The following is a 24,106-nucleotide window of genomic DNA, read 5'->3' as shown; positions in this document are numbered from 1 at the left end:
TGAGGAAATTAGGAGAAAAATTTTTACGCAGCAAGGGAATTGGATTTATACTTTGGGGAAAGAGGAAGGGAGTGGGATTAATTGGGTAGCTCTTGCAAAGAGTTGGAACAGGCATGATGATCTGAATGGCCTCCTTCTGTGATGTATGATTCAATGATTTTCCAAATCTCCTTTAATAAAGAGGAATGGCAAAAAAACAAATCTTATCCTTAAGTTGTTGTTGCACCTTTCATTCAGTGAGTAATCAGGGGGCTGACCCACAATGCAGCCTGTGTTTTTGCTGACTTTTGAGTGACTATAAAGAGAGAAACATTTTGCAACCAGACTTTGATATCAGTAACCCACAAATGCACTGCTGCTCTGACCTTATCTGATCTGTCTATCTTGGTCCTATTTTACATGTGTCTTGAGTGGTAAGGGTGGTGCTGTAACCATGGAAACTGTTGCTCCTTCTACAGATGACTCTGGTGACGAGGAGCCAACCTCGCAGTCTGATAAGAGCGAGCTGCACGCCACCCTGAGGGCCCTGGCCAGCAAGCTTGATGACCTGAGCCAGTGCAATGACCTCATTGCTAAACACGGAGCAGCCCTTCAGAGATCTCTGAGTGAGCTCGAGAGCCTGAAGCTACCAGCTGAGAGTGGAGAAAAGATTAAAGCAGTCAACGAGCGAGCGACCCTCTTCCGCATCACCTCCAATGCTATGATCAATGTAAGTAAAGGCATTGCTTTATCTGTCTGCAGTTCAAAAATTATCTTACCCATGACCACAGCTTGTCACAGATGAAAAACTGATTTATACAAATTAAGGAGTATATTACCCCAAAACAGTACAGATTAAGGAATATATTACCCCCTGTACAGTACAAGGGCAACATTATCAGGTGTAAAGGGGTAATATGCTCCTTAATCCATACTGTAGAAGGGGTAATATACTCTTTAATCTGTACTGTACAGGGGGTAGTACATTCCTTAGTCTGTGCTGTATAAGGGGTAATATATTTCTTTGTACTGTACAAGGGGTAAAATACTCCTTAATCTGTACTGTAAATGGAGGCAGTATTCCAAATAAAGGGATACAAAATTTGGGCGAGTAGGGAGTCAGTGAGTTTGGGCGAGAGGGAGATTAGTGACTCATTCGCCACTTAAATACTTCTGCGTTCCATTGGGAAACTGGCCTAGCACAAGCGGAGAACCCTGGGCATTGTTTACCATGGTTTACCCTTTTATTAAGGACTGAGAGACTGCTTATTATGCCTTTCACAATGCTGTAAGTGCCCTAGAGCCTGCTACTTTAATAAGCACATAATGCTGTTTGATTTTCCAGGATTTGATTGGTGTGATTAATATAGTGAAGATTTAATGATAACCTGCAGCAAATGGGCATCGAATTAGATTTGTGTTCTTTGAGGTGGTAATGTTTTGTAGACATTTTGTACTTTTTTGCACAGTATTGCATGGCTGTTAATCTCGCCCACGAATCACCACTGCTAAAATAACCCAGCTTCTGTGATTACTAACCACAACAGTGTGAAAGATGTCTTAAAATTAGAATAGGTTTATTTGGAGCTTGAAGTTCAAACTAAGAGAATCTTTTTTGTTTGATTCTTTTCGTTGTGTTGGTTGGGCTCATTGTATCCTCGGGGAGTAGATCAACGTGCTCCGTAGGGATTTATCATGGAATTGACCAGAGCCTCAACATTGCTGGCTTTGAAGTTCCAGAACATGACTGATTTTGGGTTTTTGGAGGCTGATCCAAACGTTGAGATTACGCGTGAGTCTCACTCCACCCCCCTGAGTTTTATAAAATAAGTTGAAATAGGCCTCACAATGAATTTTTGGATCCCTTCATGCTTAGTGCTGCTTGCTTATAAACTTCCAAACTGACTGATTCAACTCTTTCGCTGACAAATAGTTGGTGATGAGGAATTTGCTGCACTGTCTGTCTTTCCACACTGCTGTTTCTGCATTGCTCCTTTTGCATTACTTCTTTCGCATTACTTCTTTCTGTGGTTCGCTGGTGAATTATTGCTCACTCAGGATGACTTTTGCATCAGTCTGTAACCGCAGCACCTCAGCTGCCAGTAGTTGAAATCCAGACTCGAGCCACACTGGGCCTACCAATGGCTGCCCTGGAGGGGACCTTTCACCACCTCATGACGTCCCAAAATGGTTAACAACTAATGAAGTGCATTTGAATTGTAGTCCCTGTTGCAGTGTCAGAAAATGCAGTTTGTGCGCAGAAACAGCAATGGTTGAGGAGTAAATATTGGCCAAGGCACAAGGGAGAACCCGCTGCTGTTCTTTGAAATAGTGCCATGGGATTTTTTATGTCCACCTGAAAGGACAGATGGGTTTATCATCTCATCCAAAAGATAGCACCTGCAACAGTGCGGCACTCCCTCTGTACTGCACTGGTGTGTCAACCTTGATTTTGTGCTCAGCTCTCTAGAGTAGGACTTGAATATTAGAAAAAGAATGGCTCTAATTCCATTGACTTACAGGCTGTGTCATACCACAGGAACAGAATAATACAGATAAAACATGGGATAGCTCAGCACCAGCTGCAATCCCTTTACTTCAAAGAACTGGCAGGGTAGCTCAGGGACTACTCCCAGAGCCCTGGCTATTTGTACTCAGAAAATTGGCAGAGTCCAAGTCAAAATACAATGAAATTTATATTTCCACTAGAATTCTGCTGGAATATGTAGTTAGCACATAAAGACAAAGATCTCACCAATCAGTTAAGGTGGGGCACTGTTCTACATCTAGCTTGATGTCGAAAATTAACAGGCCTGGAAATACTGCTCAGATTCTCCTACCATTATTCAGTGGGAGACCCCTGGAGTAATAGTGTAAACTGCCACTTCCGTCACATTGTCTACCTCTTGCATTGTGCCTATGTCAGCCATGGCTCAGCATTAGCACTTATGCCTCTGAGTCAGATGTTGTAGGCTCGAGTCCCACTCCAGAGTCTTGAGTACTGAGAGAGTACTGCATTGTCAGAGGTGCTGTCTTTGAGTTGAGCTGTTAAACCCACGCCCTGCCTGCTTTCTCAAAAAGAGCCCTTGGCATTACTCTTGGCGAAGGAGAGTTTCTTGCAGTGTCCTGGCCAATATTTATCCCTCAGCCAACACCTAAAACAGATGATCTCATCGTTTATTTCATTGTTGTTTGCGAGTTCTTGCTGAGCACCAATTGGCTGTATTTCCTATATTGCATCAGTGACTACACTTTAAAAGTATCTCAATCATTGGGAAGCACTTTGGAAGGCTTCCTGAGGTCATGAGACGCTCTATAACAGTGTAATTACAATTTTAAGCTCTCCAGTGAAATATCTGAGTACCTTATTGCCCACCCACTCTCTGCCAGTCAATCTCAACTTAATTAGTAGCCACAATAACCCTCCACATGATGCGCTAGCTGCTTTATATTCTTCCCTTATCAGGTGGGGGCAGCCAATGACCTGTGCAGCTGAGACTAGCTTTTAATTCCAGATTTTTATTAATTAATCAAATTTAACTTCCACCAACTGCCATGGTGGGATTTGAACCCTTTTCCCTAGGGAATTACCCCAGGCCTCTGGATTACTAGTCCAGTGATATTACCACTATGCCACCATCCCCTCTGTGCACAGCGTGCAAGTAGTTGAAGGTACCACATGGTGGTAAAGTATGCAACAGTTATGCAAGGCTTAAGAAGCCTTTCTCTTTGTCAGTGATAAAGATGCAGATGAAACTACAGACAGGGTCGTTTGAGGGCCTTCAATGTGTGGGGTTGCAGTGCTGCTGTCGCATCATGTTGGGAGTTCAGAGTTTGGTGCTTGCAGAGCACTCCAATTCTGACCTCTTGCGCACCACTGATTTTAATTGTTCCATCACTGACAGCATTTCCTTCAGCTGCCTAGGCCCTAAGCTCAAGTCTCAGGTGCACTGTCATGGCAGTCAAAGAAAGCGCAACAAGGACACTCTGAAGACTTCGCTTAGGAGTTTTGATGTCAATCCCGAGTCCTGGGAGAAGCTCGCTGCACATGGCACAACCAAATAAAAAAGGGTGCAGCCTCCTTTTACAGCAAGTGCATATCAGAGGCAGACAGAAAACGCAAGGGGAGAAAATCCCAAGCCAGCAGCACCATCCGGGCACAGACCGGCCTTAACAGTCACCTACTTACCCGCCGGAACCCTACCAAACACCCAAGATGATGGCTGTTCATCTTCACCTTGAAGGATGAACACTTTTCTCTCCCTTTAAGAAGTTCCATAAAACCTACTTCTTCGGGCAAGCTTTTGGTCGTTTGTCCTAATACCTCCTTATATGGCTGAGTGTCAGATTTGTTTGATAATGCTCCTGTGAAGGGCCTTGGGATATTTTACAACATTCGAGGTTCCATATAAGTGCAAGTTGTCATTGTTACAGGCCCCCAGACCTTTGAGGCATGAGAAACTGCATTCATTCTGTTGACTACCTCCTGTTATGCTTTTTTTTATTCATTCACGGGATGTGGGCATCACTGGCAAGGCCAGCATTTGTTGCCCATCCCTAATTGCGCTTGACAAATGAGTGGCTTTCTAGGCCATTTCAGAGGGCAGTTAAGAGTCAAACACATTACTGTGGTTCTGGAGTTAGATGTAGGGCAGACCAGGTAAGGACAGCAGATTTCCTTCCCTAAAGGACATTAGTGAAACAGATGTGGTTTTACAACAATCAATAATAGTTTACAGCACCATTACTGAACTAGCTTTCAATTGCAGGTTTTTAATTAATTAATTGAATTTATGAATTAATTGAATTAAAAAAAATTCCACCAGCTGCTATGGTGGGATTTGAATCTGTATCCTCAGGGCATTAGCCTGGGCCTCTGGATTACTAGTCCAGTGACATTACCACTACACCACTGTCCCCCCTTGCTGCACATTGCCATGGTTAGAAGTAAAGAAAGGAGCTGCAGCTCTTTAAAAGCTGCTGCACTCCATATTCCTAGCTCTTTTTTAAAAATTCGTTTCATGGGATTTGTTGCCCATCCTAATTGCCTTTGAGAATGTGGTGGTGAGCTGCCTTCTTGAACTGCTGTAGCCCATCTGGTGCGGGTACACCCACAGTGCTGTTAGGGATGGAGTTCCAGAATTTTGACCCAGCGACAGTGAAGGAACGGCAATATAGTTCCAAGTCAGAATGATGTGTGACTTGGAGGGGAACTTGCAGGTGATGGTGTTTCCATGTACCTGCTGCCCTTGTCCTTCTTGGTGGTAGAGGTTGCGAGTTTGGAAGGTGCTGTCAAAGGAGACATGGTGAGTTGCTGCAGTGCATCGTGTATATGGTACACACTGCTGCTACTGTGCGTTGGTAGTGGAGGGAGTGAAAGTTTAAGGTGGTGGATGGGCGGCTAATCAAGCGGGCTGCTTTGTTCAGGATGGTGTTGAGCTTCTTGAGTGTTGTTGGAGCTGCACTCATCCAGGCAAGTGGAGAATATTCCATCACATTCCTGACTTGTGTCTTGTAGATGGTGGACAGGCTTTGGGGAGTCAGGAGATGGGTTACTTGCTGCAGAATTCCTAGCCTCTGATCTTATTTAAGATTTCCAACATCCACAGTAGTTTGCGTTTGTATAGACTGGAGCTGGTCTGGTTTGTAAATGTTGAGCCCTCTGCGCCTGAAACCCTCTGGGGGAAGAAAAAAAAATAACGGTAACACTGGGTTAAAGAGAAGAGAACAAGATTTAGAGAATATGTTAAAAATAGCTGGAAAGTGCAAGCAGATCATATTGATTTGATTGGCTAAATGCCAGGCCTTGTGGGTATCCTGGGCATGAATCAGCCTGTGAAGTCATTCATTTCGGTAGGAGTAACAGTAAAAAGGATTATTACTTGAATGATAAAAAGTTGCAGCATGCTGCTATGCAGAGGGACCTGGGTGTCCTTGTGCATGAATCGCAGAAGGTTGGTCTGCAGGTACAGCACGTAATTAGGAAGGCAAATGGAATTTTGTCCTTCATTGCTAAAGGGATTGAGTTTAAAAGCAGAGAGGTTATGTTGCAGCTGTATAAGGTATTGGTGAGGCCGCACCTGGAGTACTGTGTGCAGTTTTGGTCTCCTTACTTGAGAAAGGATGTACTGGCACTGGAGAGGGTGCAGAGGAGGTTCACTAGGTTGATTCCGGAGTTGAGGGGGTTGGCTTATGAGGAGAGACTGAGTAGATTGGGATTATATTCATTGGAATTCAGAAGAATGAGGGGGGATCTTATAGAAACATATAAAATTATGAAGGGAATAGATAAGATACAAGTAGAGAGGATGTTTCCACTGGCAGTTGAAGCTAGGACAAGAGGGCATAGCCTCAAGATTAGAGGGAGCAGATTTAGGACTGAATTAAGAAGGAACTTCTTCACCCAGAGGGTTGTTAATCTATGGAATTCCTTGCCCAGTGAAGTAGTTGATGCTTCTTCAGTAAACGTTTTTAAAGCTAAGGTAGATATCTTTTTGAACAATAAAGGAATTAAGGGATACGGTGGGAGCGCGGGTAAGTGGATCTGAGTCCACGAAAAGATCAGCCATGATCTTATTTAATGGCGGAGCAGGCTCGAGGGGCCGGACAGCCTACTCCTGAACCTCGTTCTTATGATCTTTAATGAAACTCAGCGATGCTGAATACTGCCACGGTTAGAAACTAATGATTCAACATTCGGTCTATCCAGTAATTGTCACTAGACTGCATTGGATGACGCAGGATGCGCCTTACTGCCTGTATCTATGTTATAAAGAATAGAACCAGTAAGGGGGCAATGAAGTGCCTTGATTTAGCTAAAATCAACCTTAATAAGTGCAGCAGGCAGTATTTAAAGAGGCAAGTGCTTTGGACTGTAATAAGTGTTACTTTTTTTTTTATTTCCAAAATATACTTTATTCATAAAAATCTGTAAAAATTACATTGCCAAACAGTTTCCAAACAGCACGAAAAAATACAAACATTGCAAAAGAGATCAGTTTCTTTCAATAATGTCATGAGTTTCTTCCCAACCCTTCCGTTTCACAATTGTCATGTCAATTACAGTTTTACATTTACAGCAATTGAGAATATTAACGATACAGTTCGAGGGGCTTCCCATGGTTCCAGCCCCTCAGTCCAGCTTGGTGGGGGAACCTTACACTGTGGTCTTTCCCCATTGAGCCTTTGCTGCGGCTGCCCCAAGCTTTAGTGCGTCCCTCAGCACGTAGTCCTGGACCTTGGAATGTGCCAGTCTGCAACATTCGGTGGTGGACAACTCTTTGCGCTGGAAGACCAGCAAGTTTCGGGCAGACCAAAGGGCGTCTTTCACCGAATTGATAGTCCTCCAGCAGCAGTTGATGTTTGTCTCGGTGTGCGTCCCTGGGAACAGCCCATAGAGCACAGACTCCTGTGTTACAGAGCTGCTTGGGATGAACCTTGACAAAAGCCACTGCATCTCTTTCCACACCTGCTTTGCAAAGGCACATTCCAGGAGGAGGTGGGCGACCGTCTCTTCCCCACCACAGCCAACGCGGGGGCACTGTGCGGAGGGGGCGAGACTTCGGGTGTGCATGAAGGATCTGACGGGGAGGGCCCTTCTCACCACCAGCCAAGCTACGTCTTGGTGCTTGTTTGAAAGTTCTGGTGATGAGGCATTCTGCCAAATGACTTTGACGGTCTGCTCGGGGAACCATCCGACAGGATCCACCGTTTCCTTTTCCCGTAGGGCCTTGAGGACATTCCGTGCAGACCACTGCCTGATGGACCGGTGGTCAAAGGTGTTTTTCCGCAGAAACTGCTCCACGAAGGATAGGTGGTACGGCGCCGCCCAACTGCACGGAGCGTTCCGCGGCAATGTGACCAGGCCCATCCTTCGCAACACCGGGGACAGATAGAACCTCAGCACGTAGTGACACTTGGAGTTTGCGTACTGGGGATCTACACATAGCTTGATGCAGCCGCACACGAAGGTGGTCATCAGGATGAGGGCCACGTTGGGTACATTTTTCCCGCCCATGTCCAGAGATTTGAACATCGTGTCCCTCCGGACCCGGTCCATTTTAGATCCCCAGACGAAGCGGAAAATGGCTCGGGTGACTGCCACGGCGCAGGAGTGGGGTATGGGCCAGACCTGCGCCACGTAGAGCAACAACGTGAGCGCCTCGCACCTGATGACCAGGTTCTTACCCACAATGGAGAGAGATCGCTGCCCCCACATGCCCAACTTTTGTCGTACCTTGGCTACTCGCTCCTCCCATGTTTTGGTGCACGCCCCGGCCCTTCCGAACCATATCCCCAGCACCTTCAGGTAATCTGACCTGACGGTGAAGGGGACAAAGGATCGGTCAGCCCAGTTCCCAAAGAACATGGCCTCGCTCTTGCCGTGGTTAACTTTGGCTCCCGAGGCCAGTTCGAACTGGTCGCAGAAGCTCATCAGTCTGCGCACGGACAGCGGATCCGAGCAGAAGACGGCGACGTCATCCATGTACAGGGAGGTTTTGACCTGAGTGCCTCCGCTGCCTGGGATTGTCACCCCTCTTATGCTCGCATCTTTCCTAATAGACTCAGCAAAGGGTTCAATACAGCAAACAAACAAGACCGGGGACAGAGGACAGCCCTGTCTGACTCCAGATTTGATCGGGAAACTTTCAGATTCCAATAAGTGTTACTTGACATATCCAAAATTTTCTGTCTCTGTGGTGATGCCTTAATCTTGATTGTTGTGGCTTTAAGCCTAGAAACTATTCATCTCCCATCAAAGTCACTGTTGCCATATCTCATCAGCCTGTAACATGTTGAGGAAAGTCCAAGTTAGCTGATTAAGATCAATAATGCAGTGGTCCACACCAAATACCATTTACAATGGACACTCTGACCCTCATTTATGCAGAATAAGGGTTCAGGTGGACACTGATGGAATTTAAATATACACAGGCTTATCTCTCGCATGTAGTATTCCTATATGCTATATGATCGTAATGTGTTTGGCCAGCTTTGCTTCAGAATAATGCTTGGGGCAATAGTATTGGAATGACAGTAATGTGATAGCTCAGGAAAGAACATACAAACATACAAATTAAGTGTAGGCCACTCGGCCCACGAGCTTGCTCCACCATTTGATAAGATCATGGTTGATCTGGTTGTGGCCTCAGCTCCACTTACCTGTCTGCTTCCCCATAACACTTGATTCCCTTGTCTGTCAAGAATCTATCTAACTCAGCCTTGAATATATTCAAAGACCTAGCCTCTATTGCTCTCGGAGGAAGCGAATTCTACAGCATAACAACCCTCTGAGAGAGAAAATTTCTCCCCACCTCCGTCTTAAATAGGAGACTCCTTTTTTTAAACTGTGTCCCTTAGTTTGAATCTCACATAAGTGGAAACATCCAGTGCTGTATCTCTAATCAAATAAAAAATCCTTCCAGCATCCTCCCGTCAAGTCCCCGCAGGGTCTTATATGTTTCAATAGGATTATCTTTCATTCTCCTAAACTCCAATGGGTATAGGCCCAACCTGTTCAACCTTTCTTTCATTCCCTTCATTCCAGGAATCAGTCAAGTGAACCTTCTCTGAACTGCTTCTAATGTAATTTTATCCTTCCTTAAGTAAGGAGACCAAAACTGTACACTGTACTCCAGATGTGGTCTCACCAAGATCCTGTACAGCTGTAGCAAAACTTCCCTTATTTTATATTCTATTCCCCTTGCAATAAACAACAGCATTCCATTTGCCTTCCTAATCACTTGCTGTACCTGCATACTAACATTTTGTGATTCATGTACCAGGACACCGAGATTCCTCTGTACCACAGAGTTCTGCGATCCCTCTCCATTTAAATAATATTCTGCTTTTCTATTCTTCCTACCAAAGTGGACAAGTTCACATTTTTCCACATTATACTCCATCTGCCAAATTTTTACCCATTCGCTTAACTTATCTGTATCCCTTTGTAGAGGCTTTATGTCCTCGTGACAACTTACCTTCCTACTGGTCTTTGTGTCATCAGCAAATTTAGCTACCATACATTTGGTCCCTTAATCCAAATCATTGATGTAGACTGTAAATAGTTAAGGCCCAGCACGGAGCCCTGTGTCGCTCCATTAGTCACACCCTGCTAACCTGAAAATGACCCATTTATCCCTACACTCTGCTTCCTGTTAGCTAACCAATCCTCTTTCCTGCTAATAAGTTACCCCCTACACCATGAACTCTTATTTTGTGTCGTAACCTTTGATGTGGCACCTTATCGAATGCCTTTTGAAAATTCAAGTACACCACATCTACAGGTTTCCCTTTATCCACATTGCTTGTTACTCCCTCAAAGATCTCTAATAAATTAGTTAAACACTATTTTCCTTTCACAAATTCATGTTGACTCTGCCTGATCGCATTATGATTTTCTAAGTGCCCTACTACAACCTCCTTAATAGATTCTAGCATTTTCCCAATGACAGATGTTAGGCTAACTGGCCTATAGTTTCCTGCTTTCTGTCTCTCTCCTTTCTTGAAGATAGGAGTTATATTAGCTATTTTCCAACCCACTGGGACCTTTCCAGAATCTCAGGAATTTTGGAAGATCACAACTAAAGCATCTACTATCTCTGCAGCCACTGCTTTTAAGACCCTAGGATGCAGGCCATCAGGTCCTGGGGACTTGTCAGCCTTTAGCTCTAATAGTTTTCCCAGTACCTTTTCCCTGGTGATTGTGATTGTATTAAATTCTTCCCTCCTTTTTATCTCTTGTTTTTCAAGTATCTTGGGATGTTTTTGTGTCATCTACTGTGAAGACCGGCACAAAATACCTATTCAACGCTTTTTCCATTTTCTTGTTACTCATTATTAATTCCCCAGACTCACTCTCTAGAGGATCAACGCTCACTTGAGTTACTCTTTTCCTTTTTAAACACTTGTAGAAATTCTTACTGTTTTGATTGTTTGTCTAGCTAGCTTTCTCTCATATTTTCAAGATTTCTCCCTTTTTTTTACTCTTTGCTTGTTTTTAAAATCGATCCAATCTTCTGATCTACCACCAATCTTTGCAGAATTGTATGCTTTTTCTTTCAATTTGATACTATCTTTAACTTCCTTAGTTAGCCATGGATGGTGCATCCTTCTCCGAGAGTCTTTCTTTCTCACTGGAATATATCTTTGCTGAGAGTTATTAAATATTTCGTTAAATGTCTGCCACTACTTCTCTACTATCCTACCTTTTAACCTAATTTCCCAGTTTACTTTGGCCAACTCTGTCTTGATACCCTCGTAATTGCCTTCTTTTAAGTTTGAAAACTGGTCCACCCACATTTCTCACCCTCAACTGAATGTGAAATTCTATCATTTTATGATCACTGTTGCCTAGAGGCTCCTTTACTATAAGGTCATTAATTAATCCTGTCTCATTGCACATTGCCAGATCTAGAATAGCCTGCTCCCTGGTTGGCACTAGAACGTACTGCTCTAAGAAAATGTCCCGAATACACACTATGAATCAGATGGTCTCTGCTTGTGCCTGCTGAGGACTCTATTCATAGGTCCCAGTGGGAAAGAGCAGTTTATGGTGACCTTGCATGAGATGGAGAAATAAAGTCACTTGAGGTGAGAATTGAATCAAAAGGGTGGCAGAGATTAGAAAGGAATAGTGAAGGCACAGAATGTACTGTACTTGGTTAGGACCTTGGTTGTCAAAGAGCAAGATACATCCTGTTTAATTTATAAAACTGCGGTATAAATAATTCTTTCTCTATTTTTAATTCCATAAATAACGAGTAGGCATTTTCTTTTTGCATTGGTTTGTGTTAAATTGAAAGTTTTGTTGTTTTCTTGAGGTCATCCGCTGAGAAGCAAGACATTCTGCCCAGATTGTTTGATCTGGTTATCAATCGGATAAGGTGATAGAGTGTTTTTATGATGGGGATAGGCACAAGCACATTGGCCTAGATTTTGCAGCAAGCGGCAAAGGAATGGCATTTCCATTCACTACACTGACAGCTGCCCACACACGCTTTATGGGACTTTCAGGGGCAACTTACTGTCATTGGGCGTCTGATCCAGCTCAGTGCCCTCTACTGGGCATCTGAGAGCAGGACAAGCAGCAGCAATGCCTTGAACCAGTCAGATTGAAGAATCCTCACTGAGACATGTGGAGTCTAAATCAAGAAGTAATAAATAAAATTAAATCCTGTACAGTAAGTGAAATAGAGAGGGAAAGAAAGATGGAATTGAGAGAGAGATAAAAGAGACAAAAAAAGTTTTTAAAAAATTATATTAACTTTTATATTTTAAGAATTTCCAACACTAATTAAATTTTGAAGGAATGAGATTCTATATTAGTTTTAGTTTAGAGATACAGCACTGAAACAGGCCCTTCGGCCCACCGAGTCTGTGCTGACCATCAACCACCCATTTATACTAATCCTACACTAATTCCATATTCCTACCACATCCCCACCTGTCCCTACCACCTACCTATACTAGGGGCAATTTATAATGGCCAATTAACCTATCAACCTGCAAGTCTTTGGCATGTGGGAGGAAACCGGAGCACCCGGAGGAAACCCACGCAGACACAGGGAGAACTTGCAAACGCCACACAGGCAGTACCCAGAATTGAACCCGGGTCGCTGGAGCTGTGAGGCTGCGGTGCTAACCACTGCGCCGCCCCAGTGCCAGAGAGGTTGTTTGGCAGTAATTCTGACTTATACTGTTGTGTTTAGTGGGTAAATACAGCAACTTTACACTCTTACATTAATTTCAATGCTGAACCCCTAGGCAAGGTAATGTTATTGCGCAGTTTGTGGGTGAGCAAGGTAACTCCGACTGCAATTTTCATTTTCCATGTTAAACTCCCCTTGTGCAGACTCCGGATGTTGCTGCCTGAGCTGCTCAATAATGGTGAGCATTGTTAACCTCATCCTTACTCTCAATGTAAAATCTGGGACATTGTGTCAGCATTACCATTTTATGGCCATCACAAACACTAGGTGTCAATACGCAGAATGCACCAAAAAAAGAATACAACATGAAAGGTGAGACTGGGAGCAGAGTGGAGAATCGTAAAAGAAGAGGCCAGGAGCGGCGCAGAGCAAGATAAAAGAAGAGACTGGGAGCGGCACAGAGCAGTGTAAAAGGAGAGGCCGGGAGCGATGCGGAGCAGTGTAAAAGGGGAGCCCGGGAGCGGCGTTGAGCAGTGGAAAAGGAGGGGGCGGACCAGTGTAAAAGGAGAGCCCGGGAGCGGCGTTGAGCAGTGCAAAAGGAGGGGGCGGACCAGTGTAAAAGGGGAGCCCGGGAGCGGCGCAGAGCAGTGGAAAAGGGGACACTGGGAGTGACGCAGAGCAGTGTTAAAGGGGAGCCCGGGAGCGGAGCGCAGCAGTGTAAAAGGGGAGACTGGGAGTGACGCAGAGCAGTGTAAAAGGAGCGGAGCGGAGCAGTGTAAAAGGAGAGGCAGGGAGCGGAGTGGAGCAGTGTAAAAGCATGGAGCGGAGCAATGTAAAAGGAGAAGCCGAGAGCGGAGCAGAGCAGTGTAAAAGGAGAGGCAGGGAGCGCCGTTGAGCAGTGTAAAAGGAGGGGGCGGACCAGTGTAAAAGACGAGACGAGGAGCGGAGCAGAGCAGTGTAAAAGGAGAGGCAGGGAGTGGAGCAGTGTAAAATGAGAGGCCAGGAGCGGAGTGGAGCAGTGTAAAAGCAGGGAGCGGAGCAATGTAAAAGGAGAAGCCGAGAGCGGAGCAGAGCAGTGTAAAAGGAGAGGCAGGGAGCGCCGTTGAGCAGTGTAAAAGGAGGGGGCGGACCAGTGTAAAAGACGAGACGAGGAGCGGAGCAGGGCAGTGTAAAAGGAGAGGCAGGGAGTGGAGCGGAGCAGTGTAAAAGGAGAGGCAGGGAGCGGAGCAGAGCAGTGCAAAAGGAGAGGCCAGGAGCGGAGCAGTGTAAAAGGAGAGGCCAGGAGCGGAGTGGAGCAGTATAAAAGGAGGGGGCGAAGCAGTGTACAAACAGAGGCCGGGAGCTGAGCAGAGCAGTGTAAAAGGAGAGGTCAGGAGCGAAGCGGAGCAGTGTAAAAGGAGAGGCCGGGAGCAGAGCAGAGCAGTCTAAAAGGAGAGGCCGGGTGCGGAGCGGAGCAGTGTAAAAGAGAGGCCGGGAGCGGAGCGGAGCAGTGTAAAAGGAGAGGCCGGGAGCGACGCGGAGCAGTGTAAAAGGAGAGGCCGGGTGCGGAGCGGAGCAGTGCAAAAGGAGAGGCCAGGAGCGGAGCAGTGTAAAAGGCGAGGACGGGAGCGGAGCGGAGCAGTGTAAAAGGAGAGGCCAGGAGCGGAGCAGTGTAAAAGGCGAGGCCGGGAGCGGAGCGGAGCAGTGTAAAAGGAGAGGCCGGGAGAGGAGCAGAGCAGTGTAAAAGGAGAGGCCAGGAGCGGAGCGGAGCAGTCTAAAAGGAGAGGCCGGGAGCGGAGCGGAGCAGTGTCAATGGAGAGGCCGGGACCGGAGCGGAGCAGTGTCAATGGAGAGGCCGGGAGCGGAGCGGAGCAGTGTAAAAGGAGAGGCCGGGACCGGAGCGGAGCAGTGTAAAAGGAGAGGCCGGGAGCGGAGCGGAGCAGTGTAAAAGGAGAGGCCGGGAGCGGAGCGGAGCAGTGTAAAAGGAGAGGCCGGGAGTGGAGCGGAGCAGTGTAAAAGGAGAGGCCGGAAGCGGAGCGGAGCAGTGTCAATGGAGAGGCAGGGAGCGGAGCGGAGCAGTGTAAAAGGAGAGGACGGGAGTGGAGCGGAGCAGTGTAAAAGGAGAGGCCGGGACCGGAGGGGAGCAGTGTCAATGGAGGGGCCGGGAGCGGAGCGGAGCAGTGTAAAAGGAGAGGCCGGGAGCGGAGCGGAGCAGTGTAAAAGAAGAGGCTGGGACCGGAGCGGAACAGTGTAAAAGGAGAGGCCGGGAGCGGAGCGGAGCAGTGTCAATGGAGAGGCCGGGAGTGGAGCGGAGCAGTGTAAAAGGAGAGGTCGGGAGCGGAGCGGAGCGGTGCAAAAGGAGAGGCTGGGAGCGGAGCTGAGCAGTGTAAAAGGAGAGGCCGGGAGCAGAGCGGAGCAGTGTCAATGGAGAGGCCGGGAGCGGAACGGAGCAGTGTCAATGGCGAGGCCGGGACCGGAGCGGAGCAGTGTCAATGGAGGGGCCGGGAGCGGAGCGGAGCAGTGTAAAAGGAGAGGCCGGGACCGGAGCGGAGCAGTGTAAAAGGAGGGGCCGGGAGCGGAGTGGAGCAGTGTCAATGGAGAGGCCGGGAGCGGAGCGGAGCAGTGTAAAAGGAGAGGCCGGGAGCGGACTGAGCAGTGTAAAAGGCGGGGGCGGAGCAGTGTAAATGGAGAGGCTGGGAGCGGAGCGGAGCATTGTAAAAGGAGAGGCCGGGAGCGGAGTGGAGCAGTGCAAAAGGAGAGGCCGGGAGCAGAGTGGAGCAGTGTAAAAGGGGAGGCTGGGAGCGGTGCAGAGCAGTGTAAAAGGAGAGGCTGGGAGCGGAGCGGAGCAGTGTGAAAGGAGAGGCCGGGAGCGGAGCGGAGCAGTTTAAAAGGAGAGGCCGGGAGCGGAGCGGAGCACTGTAAAAGGAGAGGCCGGGAGCGGAGCGGAGCACTGTAAAAGGAGAGGCCGGGAGCGGAGCGGAGCAGTTTAAAAGGAGAGGCCGGGAGCGGAGCGGAGCACTGTAAAAGGAGAGGCCGGGAGCGGAGCGGAGCAGTTTAAAAGGAGAGGCTGGGAGCGGAGCGGAGCACTGTAAAAGGAGAGGCCGGGAGCGGAGCGGAGCACTGTAAAAGGAGAGGCTGGGAGCGGAGCGGAGCAGTTTAAAAGGAGAGGCCGGGAGCGGAGCGGAGCACTGTAAAAGGAGAGGCCGGGAGCGGAGCGGAGCACTGTAAAAGGAGAGGCCGGGAGCGGAGCGGAGCAGTGTAAAAGGAGAGGCTGGGAGCGGAGCAGTGTAAAAGGAGAGGGCATGAGCGGAGCGGAGCAGTGTAAAAGGAGAGGCCGGGAGCAGAGCGGAGCAGTGTCAATGGAGAGGCCGGGAGCGGACCGGGGCAGTGTAAAAGGAGAGGCCGGGAGCGGAGCGGAGCAATGTAAAAGGAGAGGCTGGGAGCGGAGCGGAGCAGTTTAAAAGGAGAGGCCTGGAGCGGAGCAGTGTAAAAGGAGAGGCCGGGAGCAGAGCGGAGCAGTGTCAATGGAGAGGCCGGGAGCGGACCGGAGCAGTGTAAAAGGAGAGGCAGGGAACGGAGCGGAGCAATGTAAAATGAGAGGCTGGGAGCGGAGCGGAGCAGTTTAAAAGGAGAGGCGGGGAGCGGAGCGGAGCAGTGTAAAAGGAGAGGCTGGGAGCGGACCGGAGCAGTGCAAAAGGAGAGGCCGGGAGCGGAGTGGAGCAGTGTAAAAGGAGAGGCTGGGAGCGGTGCAGAGCAGTGCAAAAGGAGAGGCCGGGAGCGGAGCGGAGCAGTGTGAAAGGAGAGGCCGGGAGCGGAGCGGTGCAGTGCAAAAGGAGAGGCCGGGAGCGGAGCGGAGCAGTGTAAAAGGAGAGGCCGGGAGCGGAGCATTGTAAAAGGCGAGGCTAGGAGCGGAGCAGAGCAGTGTAAAAGGAGAGGCCGGGAACGGACTGAGCAGTGCAAAAGGAGGGGGTGGTGCAGTGTAAAAAGTGAGGCCGGGAGAAGAGCGGTGCAGTGTACAAGGAGGGGGTGGAGAAGTGTAAAAGGAGAGCCTGGGAGTGGAGTGGAGCAGTGTAAAAGGAGAGGCCGGGAGCGGAGCGGAGCATTGTAAAAGGCGAGGCTAGGAGCGGAGCAGAGCAGTGTAAGAAGAGAGGCCGGGAGCAGAGCGGAGCAGGGTAAAAGGATGGGGTGGAGCAGTGTAAAAAGAGAGGCCAGGAGCAGTGCGGTGCAGTGTAAAAGGAGGGGGCGGGAGCGGAGCGGAGCAGTGTAAAAGGAGAGGCCGGGAGCGGAGCGGAGCAGTGTAAAAGGAGAGGCCGGGAGCAGAGCGGAGCAGTGTCAATGGAGAGGCCGGGAGCGGACCAGAGCAGTGTAAAAGGAGAGGCCGGGAGCGGAGCGGAGCAGTGTAAAAGGAGAGGCTGGGAGCGGAGCGGAGCAGTTTAAAAGGAGAGGCCGGGAGCGGAGCGGAGCAGTGTAAAAGGAGAGGCTGGGAGCGGTGCAGAGCAGTGCAAAAGGAGAGGCCGGGAGCGGAGCGGAGCAGTGTAAAAGGAGAGGCCGGGACCGGAGCGGAGCAGTGTAAAAGGAGAGGCTGGGAGCGGAGCAGAGCAGTGCAAAAGGAGAGGCCGGGAGTGGAGCGGAGCGGTGTCAAAGGAGAGGCCGGGACCGGAGCGGAGCAGTGTCAATGGAGGGGCCGGGAGCGGAGCGGAGCAGTGTAAAAGGAGAGGCCGGGAGCGGAGCGGAGCAGTGTAAAAGGAGAGGCTGGGACCGGAGCGGAGCAGTGTAAAAGGAGAGGCCGGGAGCAGAGCGGAGCAGTGTCAATGGAGAGGCTGGGACCGGAGGGGAGCAGTGTCAATGGAGGGGCCGGGAGCGGAGCGGAGCAGTGTAAAAGGAGAGGCCGGGAGCGGAGCGGAGCAGTGTAAAAGAAGAGGCTGGGACCGGAGCGGAGCAGTGTAAATGGAGAGGCCGGGAGCGGAGCAGTGTCAATGGAGAGGCCGGGAGTGGAGCGGAGCAGTGTAAAAGGAGAGGTCGGGAGCGGAGCGGAGCAGTGTAAAAGGAGAGGCTGGGAGCGGAGCGGAGCACTGTAAAAGGAGAGGCCGGGAGCAGAGCGGAGCAGTGTAAAAGGAGAGGCCGGGAGCAGAGCGGAGCAGTGTCAATGGAGTGGCCGGGACCGGAGCGGAGCAGTGTCAATGGAGGGGCCGGGAGCGAAACGGAGCAGTGTACAAGGAGAGGCCGGGAGCAGAGCAGAGCAGTCTAAAAGGAGAGGCCGGGTGCGGAGCGGAGCAGTGTAAAAGAGAGGCCGGGAGCGGAGCGGAGCAGTGTAAAAGGAGAGGCCGGGAGCGACGCGGAGCAGTGTAAAAGGAGAGGCCGGGTGCGGAGCAGAGCAGTGCAAAAGGAGAGGCCAGGAGCGGAGCAGTGTGAAAGGCGAGGCCGGGAGCGGAGCGGAGCAGTGTAAATGGAGAGGCCAGGAGCGGAGCAGTGTAAAAGGCGAGGACGGGAGCGGAGCGGAGCAGTGTAAAAGGAGAGGCCAGGAGCGGAGCAGTGTAAAAGGCGATGCCGGGAGCGGAGCGGAGCAGTGTAAAAGGAGAGGCCGGGAGAGGAGCAGAGCAGTGTAAAAGGAGAGGCCAGGAGCGGAGCGGAGCAGTCTAAAAGGAGAGGCCGGGAGCGGAGCGGAGCAGTGTCAATGGAGAGGCCGGGACCGGAGCGGAGCAGTGTCAATGGAGAGGCCGGGAGCGGAGCGGAGCAGTGTAAAAGGAGAGGCCAGGAGCGGAGCGGAGCAGTGTAAAAGGAGAGGCCGGGAGCGGAACGGAGCAGTGTAAAAGGAGAGGCCGGGAGCGGAGCGGAGCAGTGTAAAAGGAGAGGCCGGGAGTGGAGCGGAGCAGTGTCAATGGAGGGGCCGGGAGCGGAGCGGAGCAGTGTAAAAGGAGAGGCCGGGAGCGGAGCGGAGCAGTGTAAAAGAAGAGGCTGGGACCGGAGCGGAACAGTGTAAAAGGAGAGGCCGGGAGCGGAGCGGAGCAGTGTCAATGGAGAGGCCGGGAGTGGAGCGGAGCAGTGTAAAAGGAGAGGTCGGGAGCAGAGCGGAGCAGTGCAAAAGGAGAGGCTGGGAGCGGAGCGGAGCAGTGTAAAAGGAGAGGCCGGGAGCAGAGCGGAGCAGTGTAAAAGGAGAGGCCGGGACCGGAGCGGAGCAGTGTCAATGGAGGGGCCGGGAGCGGAGCAGTGTAAAAGGAGAGGCCGGGACCGGAGCGGAGCAGTGTAAAAGGAGGGGCCGGGAGCGGAGCGGAGCAGTGTCAATGGAGAGGCCGGGAGCGGAGCGGAGCAGTGTAAAAGGAGAGGCCGGGAGCGGACTGAGCAGTGTAAAAGGAGGGGGCGGAGCAGTGTAAATGGAGAGGCTGGGAGCGGAGCGAAGCATTGTAAAAGGAGAGGCCGGGAGCGGAGTGGAGCAGTGCAAAAGGAGAGGCCGGGAGCGGAGTGGAGCAGTGTAAAAGGGGAGGCTGGGAGCGGTGCAGAGCAGTGTAAAAGGAGAGGCTGGGAGCGGAGCGGAGCAGTGTGAAAGGAGAGGCCGGGAGCGGAGCGGAGCAGTTTAAAAGGAGAGGCCGGGAGCGGAGCGGAGCACTGTAAAAGGAGAGGCCCGGAGCGGAGCGGAGCACTGTAAAAGGAGAGGCCGGGAGCGGAGCGGAGCAGTTTAAAAGGAGAGGCCGGGAGCGGAGCGGAGCACTGTAAAAGGAGAGGCCGGGAGCGGAGCGGAGCAGTTTAAAAGGAGAGGCCGGGAGCGGAGCGGAGCACTGTAAAAGGAGAGGCCGGGAGCGGAGCGGAGCACTGTAAAAGGAGAGGCTGGGAGCGGAGCGGAGCAGTTTAAAAGGAGAGGCCGGGAGCGGAGCGGAGCACTGTAAAAGGAGAGGCCGGGAGCGGAGCGGAGCACTGTGAAAGGAGAGGCCGGGAGCGGAGCGGAGCTGTGTAAAAGGAGAGGCTGGGAGCGGAGCAGTGTAAAAGGAGAGGGCATGAGCGGAGCGGAGCAGTGTAAAAGGAGAGGCCGGGAGCAGAGCGGAGCAGTGTCAATGGAGAGGCCGGGAGCGGACAGGAGCAGTGTAAAAGGAGAGGCCGGGAGCGGAGCAATGTAAAAGGAGAGGCTGGGAGCGGAGCGGAGCAGTTTAAAAGGAGAGGCCTGGAGCGGAGCGGAGCAGTGTAAAAGGAGAGGCCGGGAGCAGAGCGGAGCAGTGTCAATGGAGAGGCCGGGAGCGGACCGGAGCAGTGTAAAAGGAGAGGCAGGGAGCGGAGCGGAGCAATGTAAAAGGAGAGGCTGGGAGCGGAGCGGAGCAGTTTAAAAGGAGAGGCCGGGAGCGGAGCGGAGCAGTGTAAAAGGAGAGGCTGGGAGCGGACCGGAGCAGTGCAAAAGGAGAGGCCGGGAGCGGAGTGGAGCAGTGTAAAAGGAGAGGCTGGGAGCGGTGCAGAGCAGTGCAAAAGGAGAGGCCGGGAGCGGAGCGGAGCAGTGTGAAAGGAGAGGCCGGGAGCGGAGCGGAGCAGTGCAAAAGGAGAGGCCGGGAGCGGAGCGGAGCAGTGTAAAAGGAGAGGCCGGGAGCGGAGCATTGTAAAAGGCGAGGCTAGGAGCGGAGCAGAGCAGTGTAAAAGGAGAGGCCGGGAACGGACTGAGCAGTGCAAAAGGAGGGGGTGGTGCAGTGTAAAAAGTGAGGCCGGGAGAAGAGCGGTGCAGTGTACAAGGAGGGGGTGGAGAAGTGTAAAAGGAGAGCCTGGGAGTGGAGTGGAGCAGTGTAAAAGGAGAGGCCGGGAGCGGAGCGGAGCATTGTAAAAGGCGAGGCTTGGAGCGGAGCAGAGCAGTGTAAAAAGAGAGGCCGGGAGCAGAGCGGAGCAGGGTAAAAGGATGGGGTGGAGCAGTGTAAAAAGAGAGGCCAGGAGCAGAGCGGTGCAGTGTAAAAGGAGAGGGCGGGAGCGGAGCGGAGCAGTGTAAAAGGAGAGGCCGGGAGCGGAGCGGAGCAGTGTAAAAGGAGAGGCCGGGAGCAGAGCGGAGCAGTGTCAATGGAGAGGCCGGGAGCGGACCAGAGCAGTGGAAAAGGAGAGGCCGGGAGCGGAGCGGAGCAGTGTAAAAGGAGAGGCTGGGAGCGGAGCGGAGCAGTTTAAAAGGAGAGGCCGGGAGCGGAGCGGAGCAGTGTAAAAGGAGAGGCTGGGAGCGGTGCAGAGCAGTGCAAAAGGAGAGGCCGGGAGCGGAGCGGAGCAGTGTCAATGGAGAGGCTGGGACCGGAGGGGAGCAGTGTCAATGGAGGGGCCGGGAGCGGAGCGGAGCAGTGTAAAAGGAGAGGCCGGGAGCGGAGCGGAGCAGTGTAAAAGGAGAGGCTGGGAGCGGAGCGGAGCAGTTTAAAAGGAGAGGCCGGGAGCGGAGCGGAGCAGTGTAAAAGGAGAGGCTGGGAGCGGTGCAGAGCAGTGCAAAAGGAGAGGCCGGGAGCAGAGCGGAGCAGTGTCAATGGAGAGGCTGGGACCGGAGGGGAGCAGTGTCAATGGAGGGGCCGGGAGCGGAGCGGAGCAGTGTAAAAGGAGAGGCCGGGAGCGGAGCGGAGCAGTGTAAAAGAAGAGGCTGGGACCGGAGCGGAGCAGTGTAAATGGAGAGGCCGGGAGCGGAGCAGTGTCAATGGAGAGGCCGGGAGTGGAGCCGAGCAGTGTAAAAGGAGAGGTCGGGAGCGGAGCGGAGCAGTGTAAAAGGAGAGGCTGGGAGCGGAGCGGAGCAGTGTAAAAGGAGAGGCCGGGAGCAGAGCGGAGCAGTGCAAAAGGAGAGGCCGGGAGCAGAGCGGAGCAGTGTCAATGGAGAGGCCGGGAGCGGAACGGAGCAGTGTCAATGGCGAGGCCGGGACCGGAGCGGAGCAGTGTCAATGGAGGGGCCGGGAGCGGAGCGGAGCAGTGTAAAAGGAGAGGCCGGGACCGGAGCGGAGCAGTGTAAAAGGAGGTGCCGGGAGCGGAGCGGAGCAGTGTCAATGGAGAGGCCGGGAGCGGAGCGGAGCAGTGTAAAAGGAGAGGCCGGGAGCGGACTGAGCAGTGTAAAAGGAGGGGGCGGAGCAGTGTAAATGGAGAGGCTGGGAGCGGAGCGGAGCATTGTAAAAGGAGAGGCCGGGAGCGGAGCGGAGCACTGTAAAAGGAGAGGCCGGGAGCGGAGCGGAGCAGTTTAAAAGGAGAGGCCGGGAGCGGAGCGGAGCACTGTAAAAGGAGAGGCCGGGAGCGGAGCGGAGCAGTTTAAAAGGAGAGGCTGGGAGCGGAGCGGAGCACTGTAAAAGGAGAGGCCGGGAGCGGAGTGGAGCACTGTAAAAGGAGAGGCTGGGAGCGGAGCGGAGCAGTTTAAAAGGAGAGGCCGGGAGCGGAGCACTGTAAAAGGAGAGGCCGGGAGCGGAGCGGAGCACTGTAAAAGGAGAGGCCGGGAGCGGAGCGGAGCAGTGTAAAAGGAGAGGCTGGGAGCGGAGCAGTGTAAATGGAGAGGGCATGAGCGGAGCGGAGCAGTGTAAAAGGAGAGGCCGGGAGCAGAGCGGAGCAGTGTCAATGGAGAGGCCGGGAGCGGACCGGAGCAGTGTAAAAGGAGAGGCCGGGAGCGGAGCGGAGCAATGTAAAAGGAGAGGCTGGGAGCGGAGCGGAGCAGTTTAAAAGGAGAGGCCTGGAGCGGAGCGGAGCAGTGTAAAAGGAGAGGCCGGGAGCAGAGCGGAGCAGTGTCAATGGAGAGGCCGGGAGCGGACCGGAGCAGTGTAAAAGGAGAGGCCGGGAGCGGAGCGGAGCAATGTAAAAGGAGAGGCTGGGAGCGGAGCGGAGCAGTTTAAAAGGAGAGGCCGGGAGCGGAGCGGAACAGTGTAAAAGGAGAGGCTGGGAGCGGACCGGAGCAGTGCAAAAGGAGAGGCCGGGAGCGGAGTGGAGCAGTGTAAAAGGAGAGGCTGGGAGCGGTGCAGAGCAGTGCAAAAGGAGAGGCCGGGAGCGGAGCGGAGCAGTGTGAAAGGAGAGGCCGGGAGCGGAGCAGTGCAAAAGGAGAGGCCGGGAGCGGAGCGGAGCAGTGTAAAAGGAGAGGCCGGGAGCGGAGCATTGTAAAAGGCGAGGCTAGGAGCGGAGCAGAGCAGTGTAAAAGGAGAGGCCGGGAACGGACTAAGCAGTGCAAAAGGAGGGGGTGGTGCAGTGTAAAAAGTGAGGCAAGCAGCAGAGTAAAAGGAGGGGGTGGAGAAGTGTAAAAGGAGAGCCTGGGAGTGGAGTGGAGCAGTGTAAAAGGAGAGGCCGGCAGCGGAGCGGAGCATTGTAAAAGGCGAGGCTAGGAGCGGAGCAGAGCAGTGTAAAAAGAGAGGCCGGGAGCAGAGCGGAGCAGTGTAAAAGGATGGGGTGGAGCAGTGTAAAAAGAGAGGCCAGGAGCAGTGCGGTGCAGTGTAAAAGGAGAGGGCGGGAGTGGAGCGGAGCAGTGTAAAAGGAGAGGCCGGGACCGGAGCGGAGCAGTGTCAATGGAGGGGCCGGGAGCGGAGCAGTGTAAAAGGAGAGGCCGGGAGCGGAGCGGAGCAGTGTAAAAGGAGAGGCTGGGACCGGAGCGGAGCAGTGTAAAAGGAGAGGCCGGGAGCGGAGCGGAGCAGTGTCAATGGAGAGGCCGGGAGTGGAGCGGAGCAGTGTAAAAGGAGAGGTCGGGAGCAAAGCGGAGCAGTGTAAAAGGAGAGGCTGGGAGCGGAGCGTAGCAGTGTAAAAGGAGAGGCCGGGAGCGGAGCGGAGCAGTGTAAAAGGAGAGGCCGGGAGCAGAGCAGAGCAGTGTCAATGGAGAGGCCGGGAGCGGAACGGAGCAGTGTCAATGGCGAGGCCGGGACCGGAGCGGAGCAGTGTCAATGGAGCGGCCCGGAGCGGAGCGGAGCAGTGTAAAAGGAGAGGCCGGGACCGGAGCGGAACAGTGTAAAAGGAGGGGCCGGGAGCGGAGCGGAGCAGTGTCAATGGAGAGGCCGGTAGCGGAGCGGAGCAGTGTAAAAGGAGAGGCCGGGAGCGGACTGAGCAGTGTAAAAGGAGGGGGCGGAGCAGTGTAAATGGAGAGGCTGGGAGCGGAGCGGAGCATTGTAAAAGGAGAGGACGGGAGCGGAGTGGAGCAGTGCAAAAGGAGAGGCCGGGAGCGGAGTGGAGCAGTGTAAAAGGGGAGGCTGGGAGCGGTGCAGAGCAGTGTAAAAGGAGATGCTGGGAGCGGAGCGGAGCAGTGCGAAAGGAGAGGCCGGGAGCGGAGCGGAGCAGTTTAAAAGGAGAGGCCGGGAGTGGAGCGGAGCACTGTAAAAGGAGAGGCCGGGAGCGGAGCGGAGCACTGTAAAAGGAGAGGCCGGGAGCGGAGCGGAGCAGTGTAAAAGGAGAGGCTGGGAGCGGAGCAGTGTAAATGGAGAGGGCATGAGCGGAGCGGAGCAGTGTAAAAGGAGAGGCCGGGAGCAGAGCGGAGCAGTGTCAATGGAGAGGCCGGGAGCGGACCGGAGCAGTGTAAAAGGAGAGGCCGGGAGCGGAGCGGAGCAATGTAAAAGGAGAGG

The 24,106-nt window shown here is 52.4% G+C and overlaps 1 protein-coding gene across 9 annotated transcripts in view; it reads left to right on the top strand.

Annotated features, from left to right (window-relative positions):
• The window catches only part of LOC137382817 (oxysterol-binding protein 2-like), a 441,835-nt gene that overhangs the window by 259,521 nt on the left and 158,208 nt on the right, over positions 1-24,106 (top strand). For all 9 annotated transcript variants that reach the window (XM_068055287.1, XM_068055286.1, XM_068055284.1 and 6 more), the window contains one exon: positions 459-709. In XM_068055287.1, coding sequence (XP_067911388.1) covers positions 459-709 — 251 coding nt within the window. The remainder of the gene's footprint in view (positions 1-458; positions 710-24,106) is intronic.

Source organism: Heterodontus francisci, chromosome 23, assembly GCF_036365525.1.
Source record: "Heterodontus francisci isolate sHetFra1 chromosome 23, sHetFra1.hap1, whole genome shotgun sequence".
NCBI classification, from domain to species: Eukaryota; Metazoa; Chordata; class Chondrichthyes; order Heterodontiformes; family Heterodontidae; genus Heterodontus; species Heterodontus francisci.
Note: the sequence above shows the minus strand (reverse complement) of the source record. Positions and strands in the feature narration are given on the sequence as shown.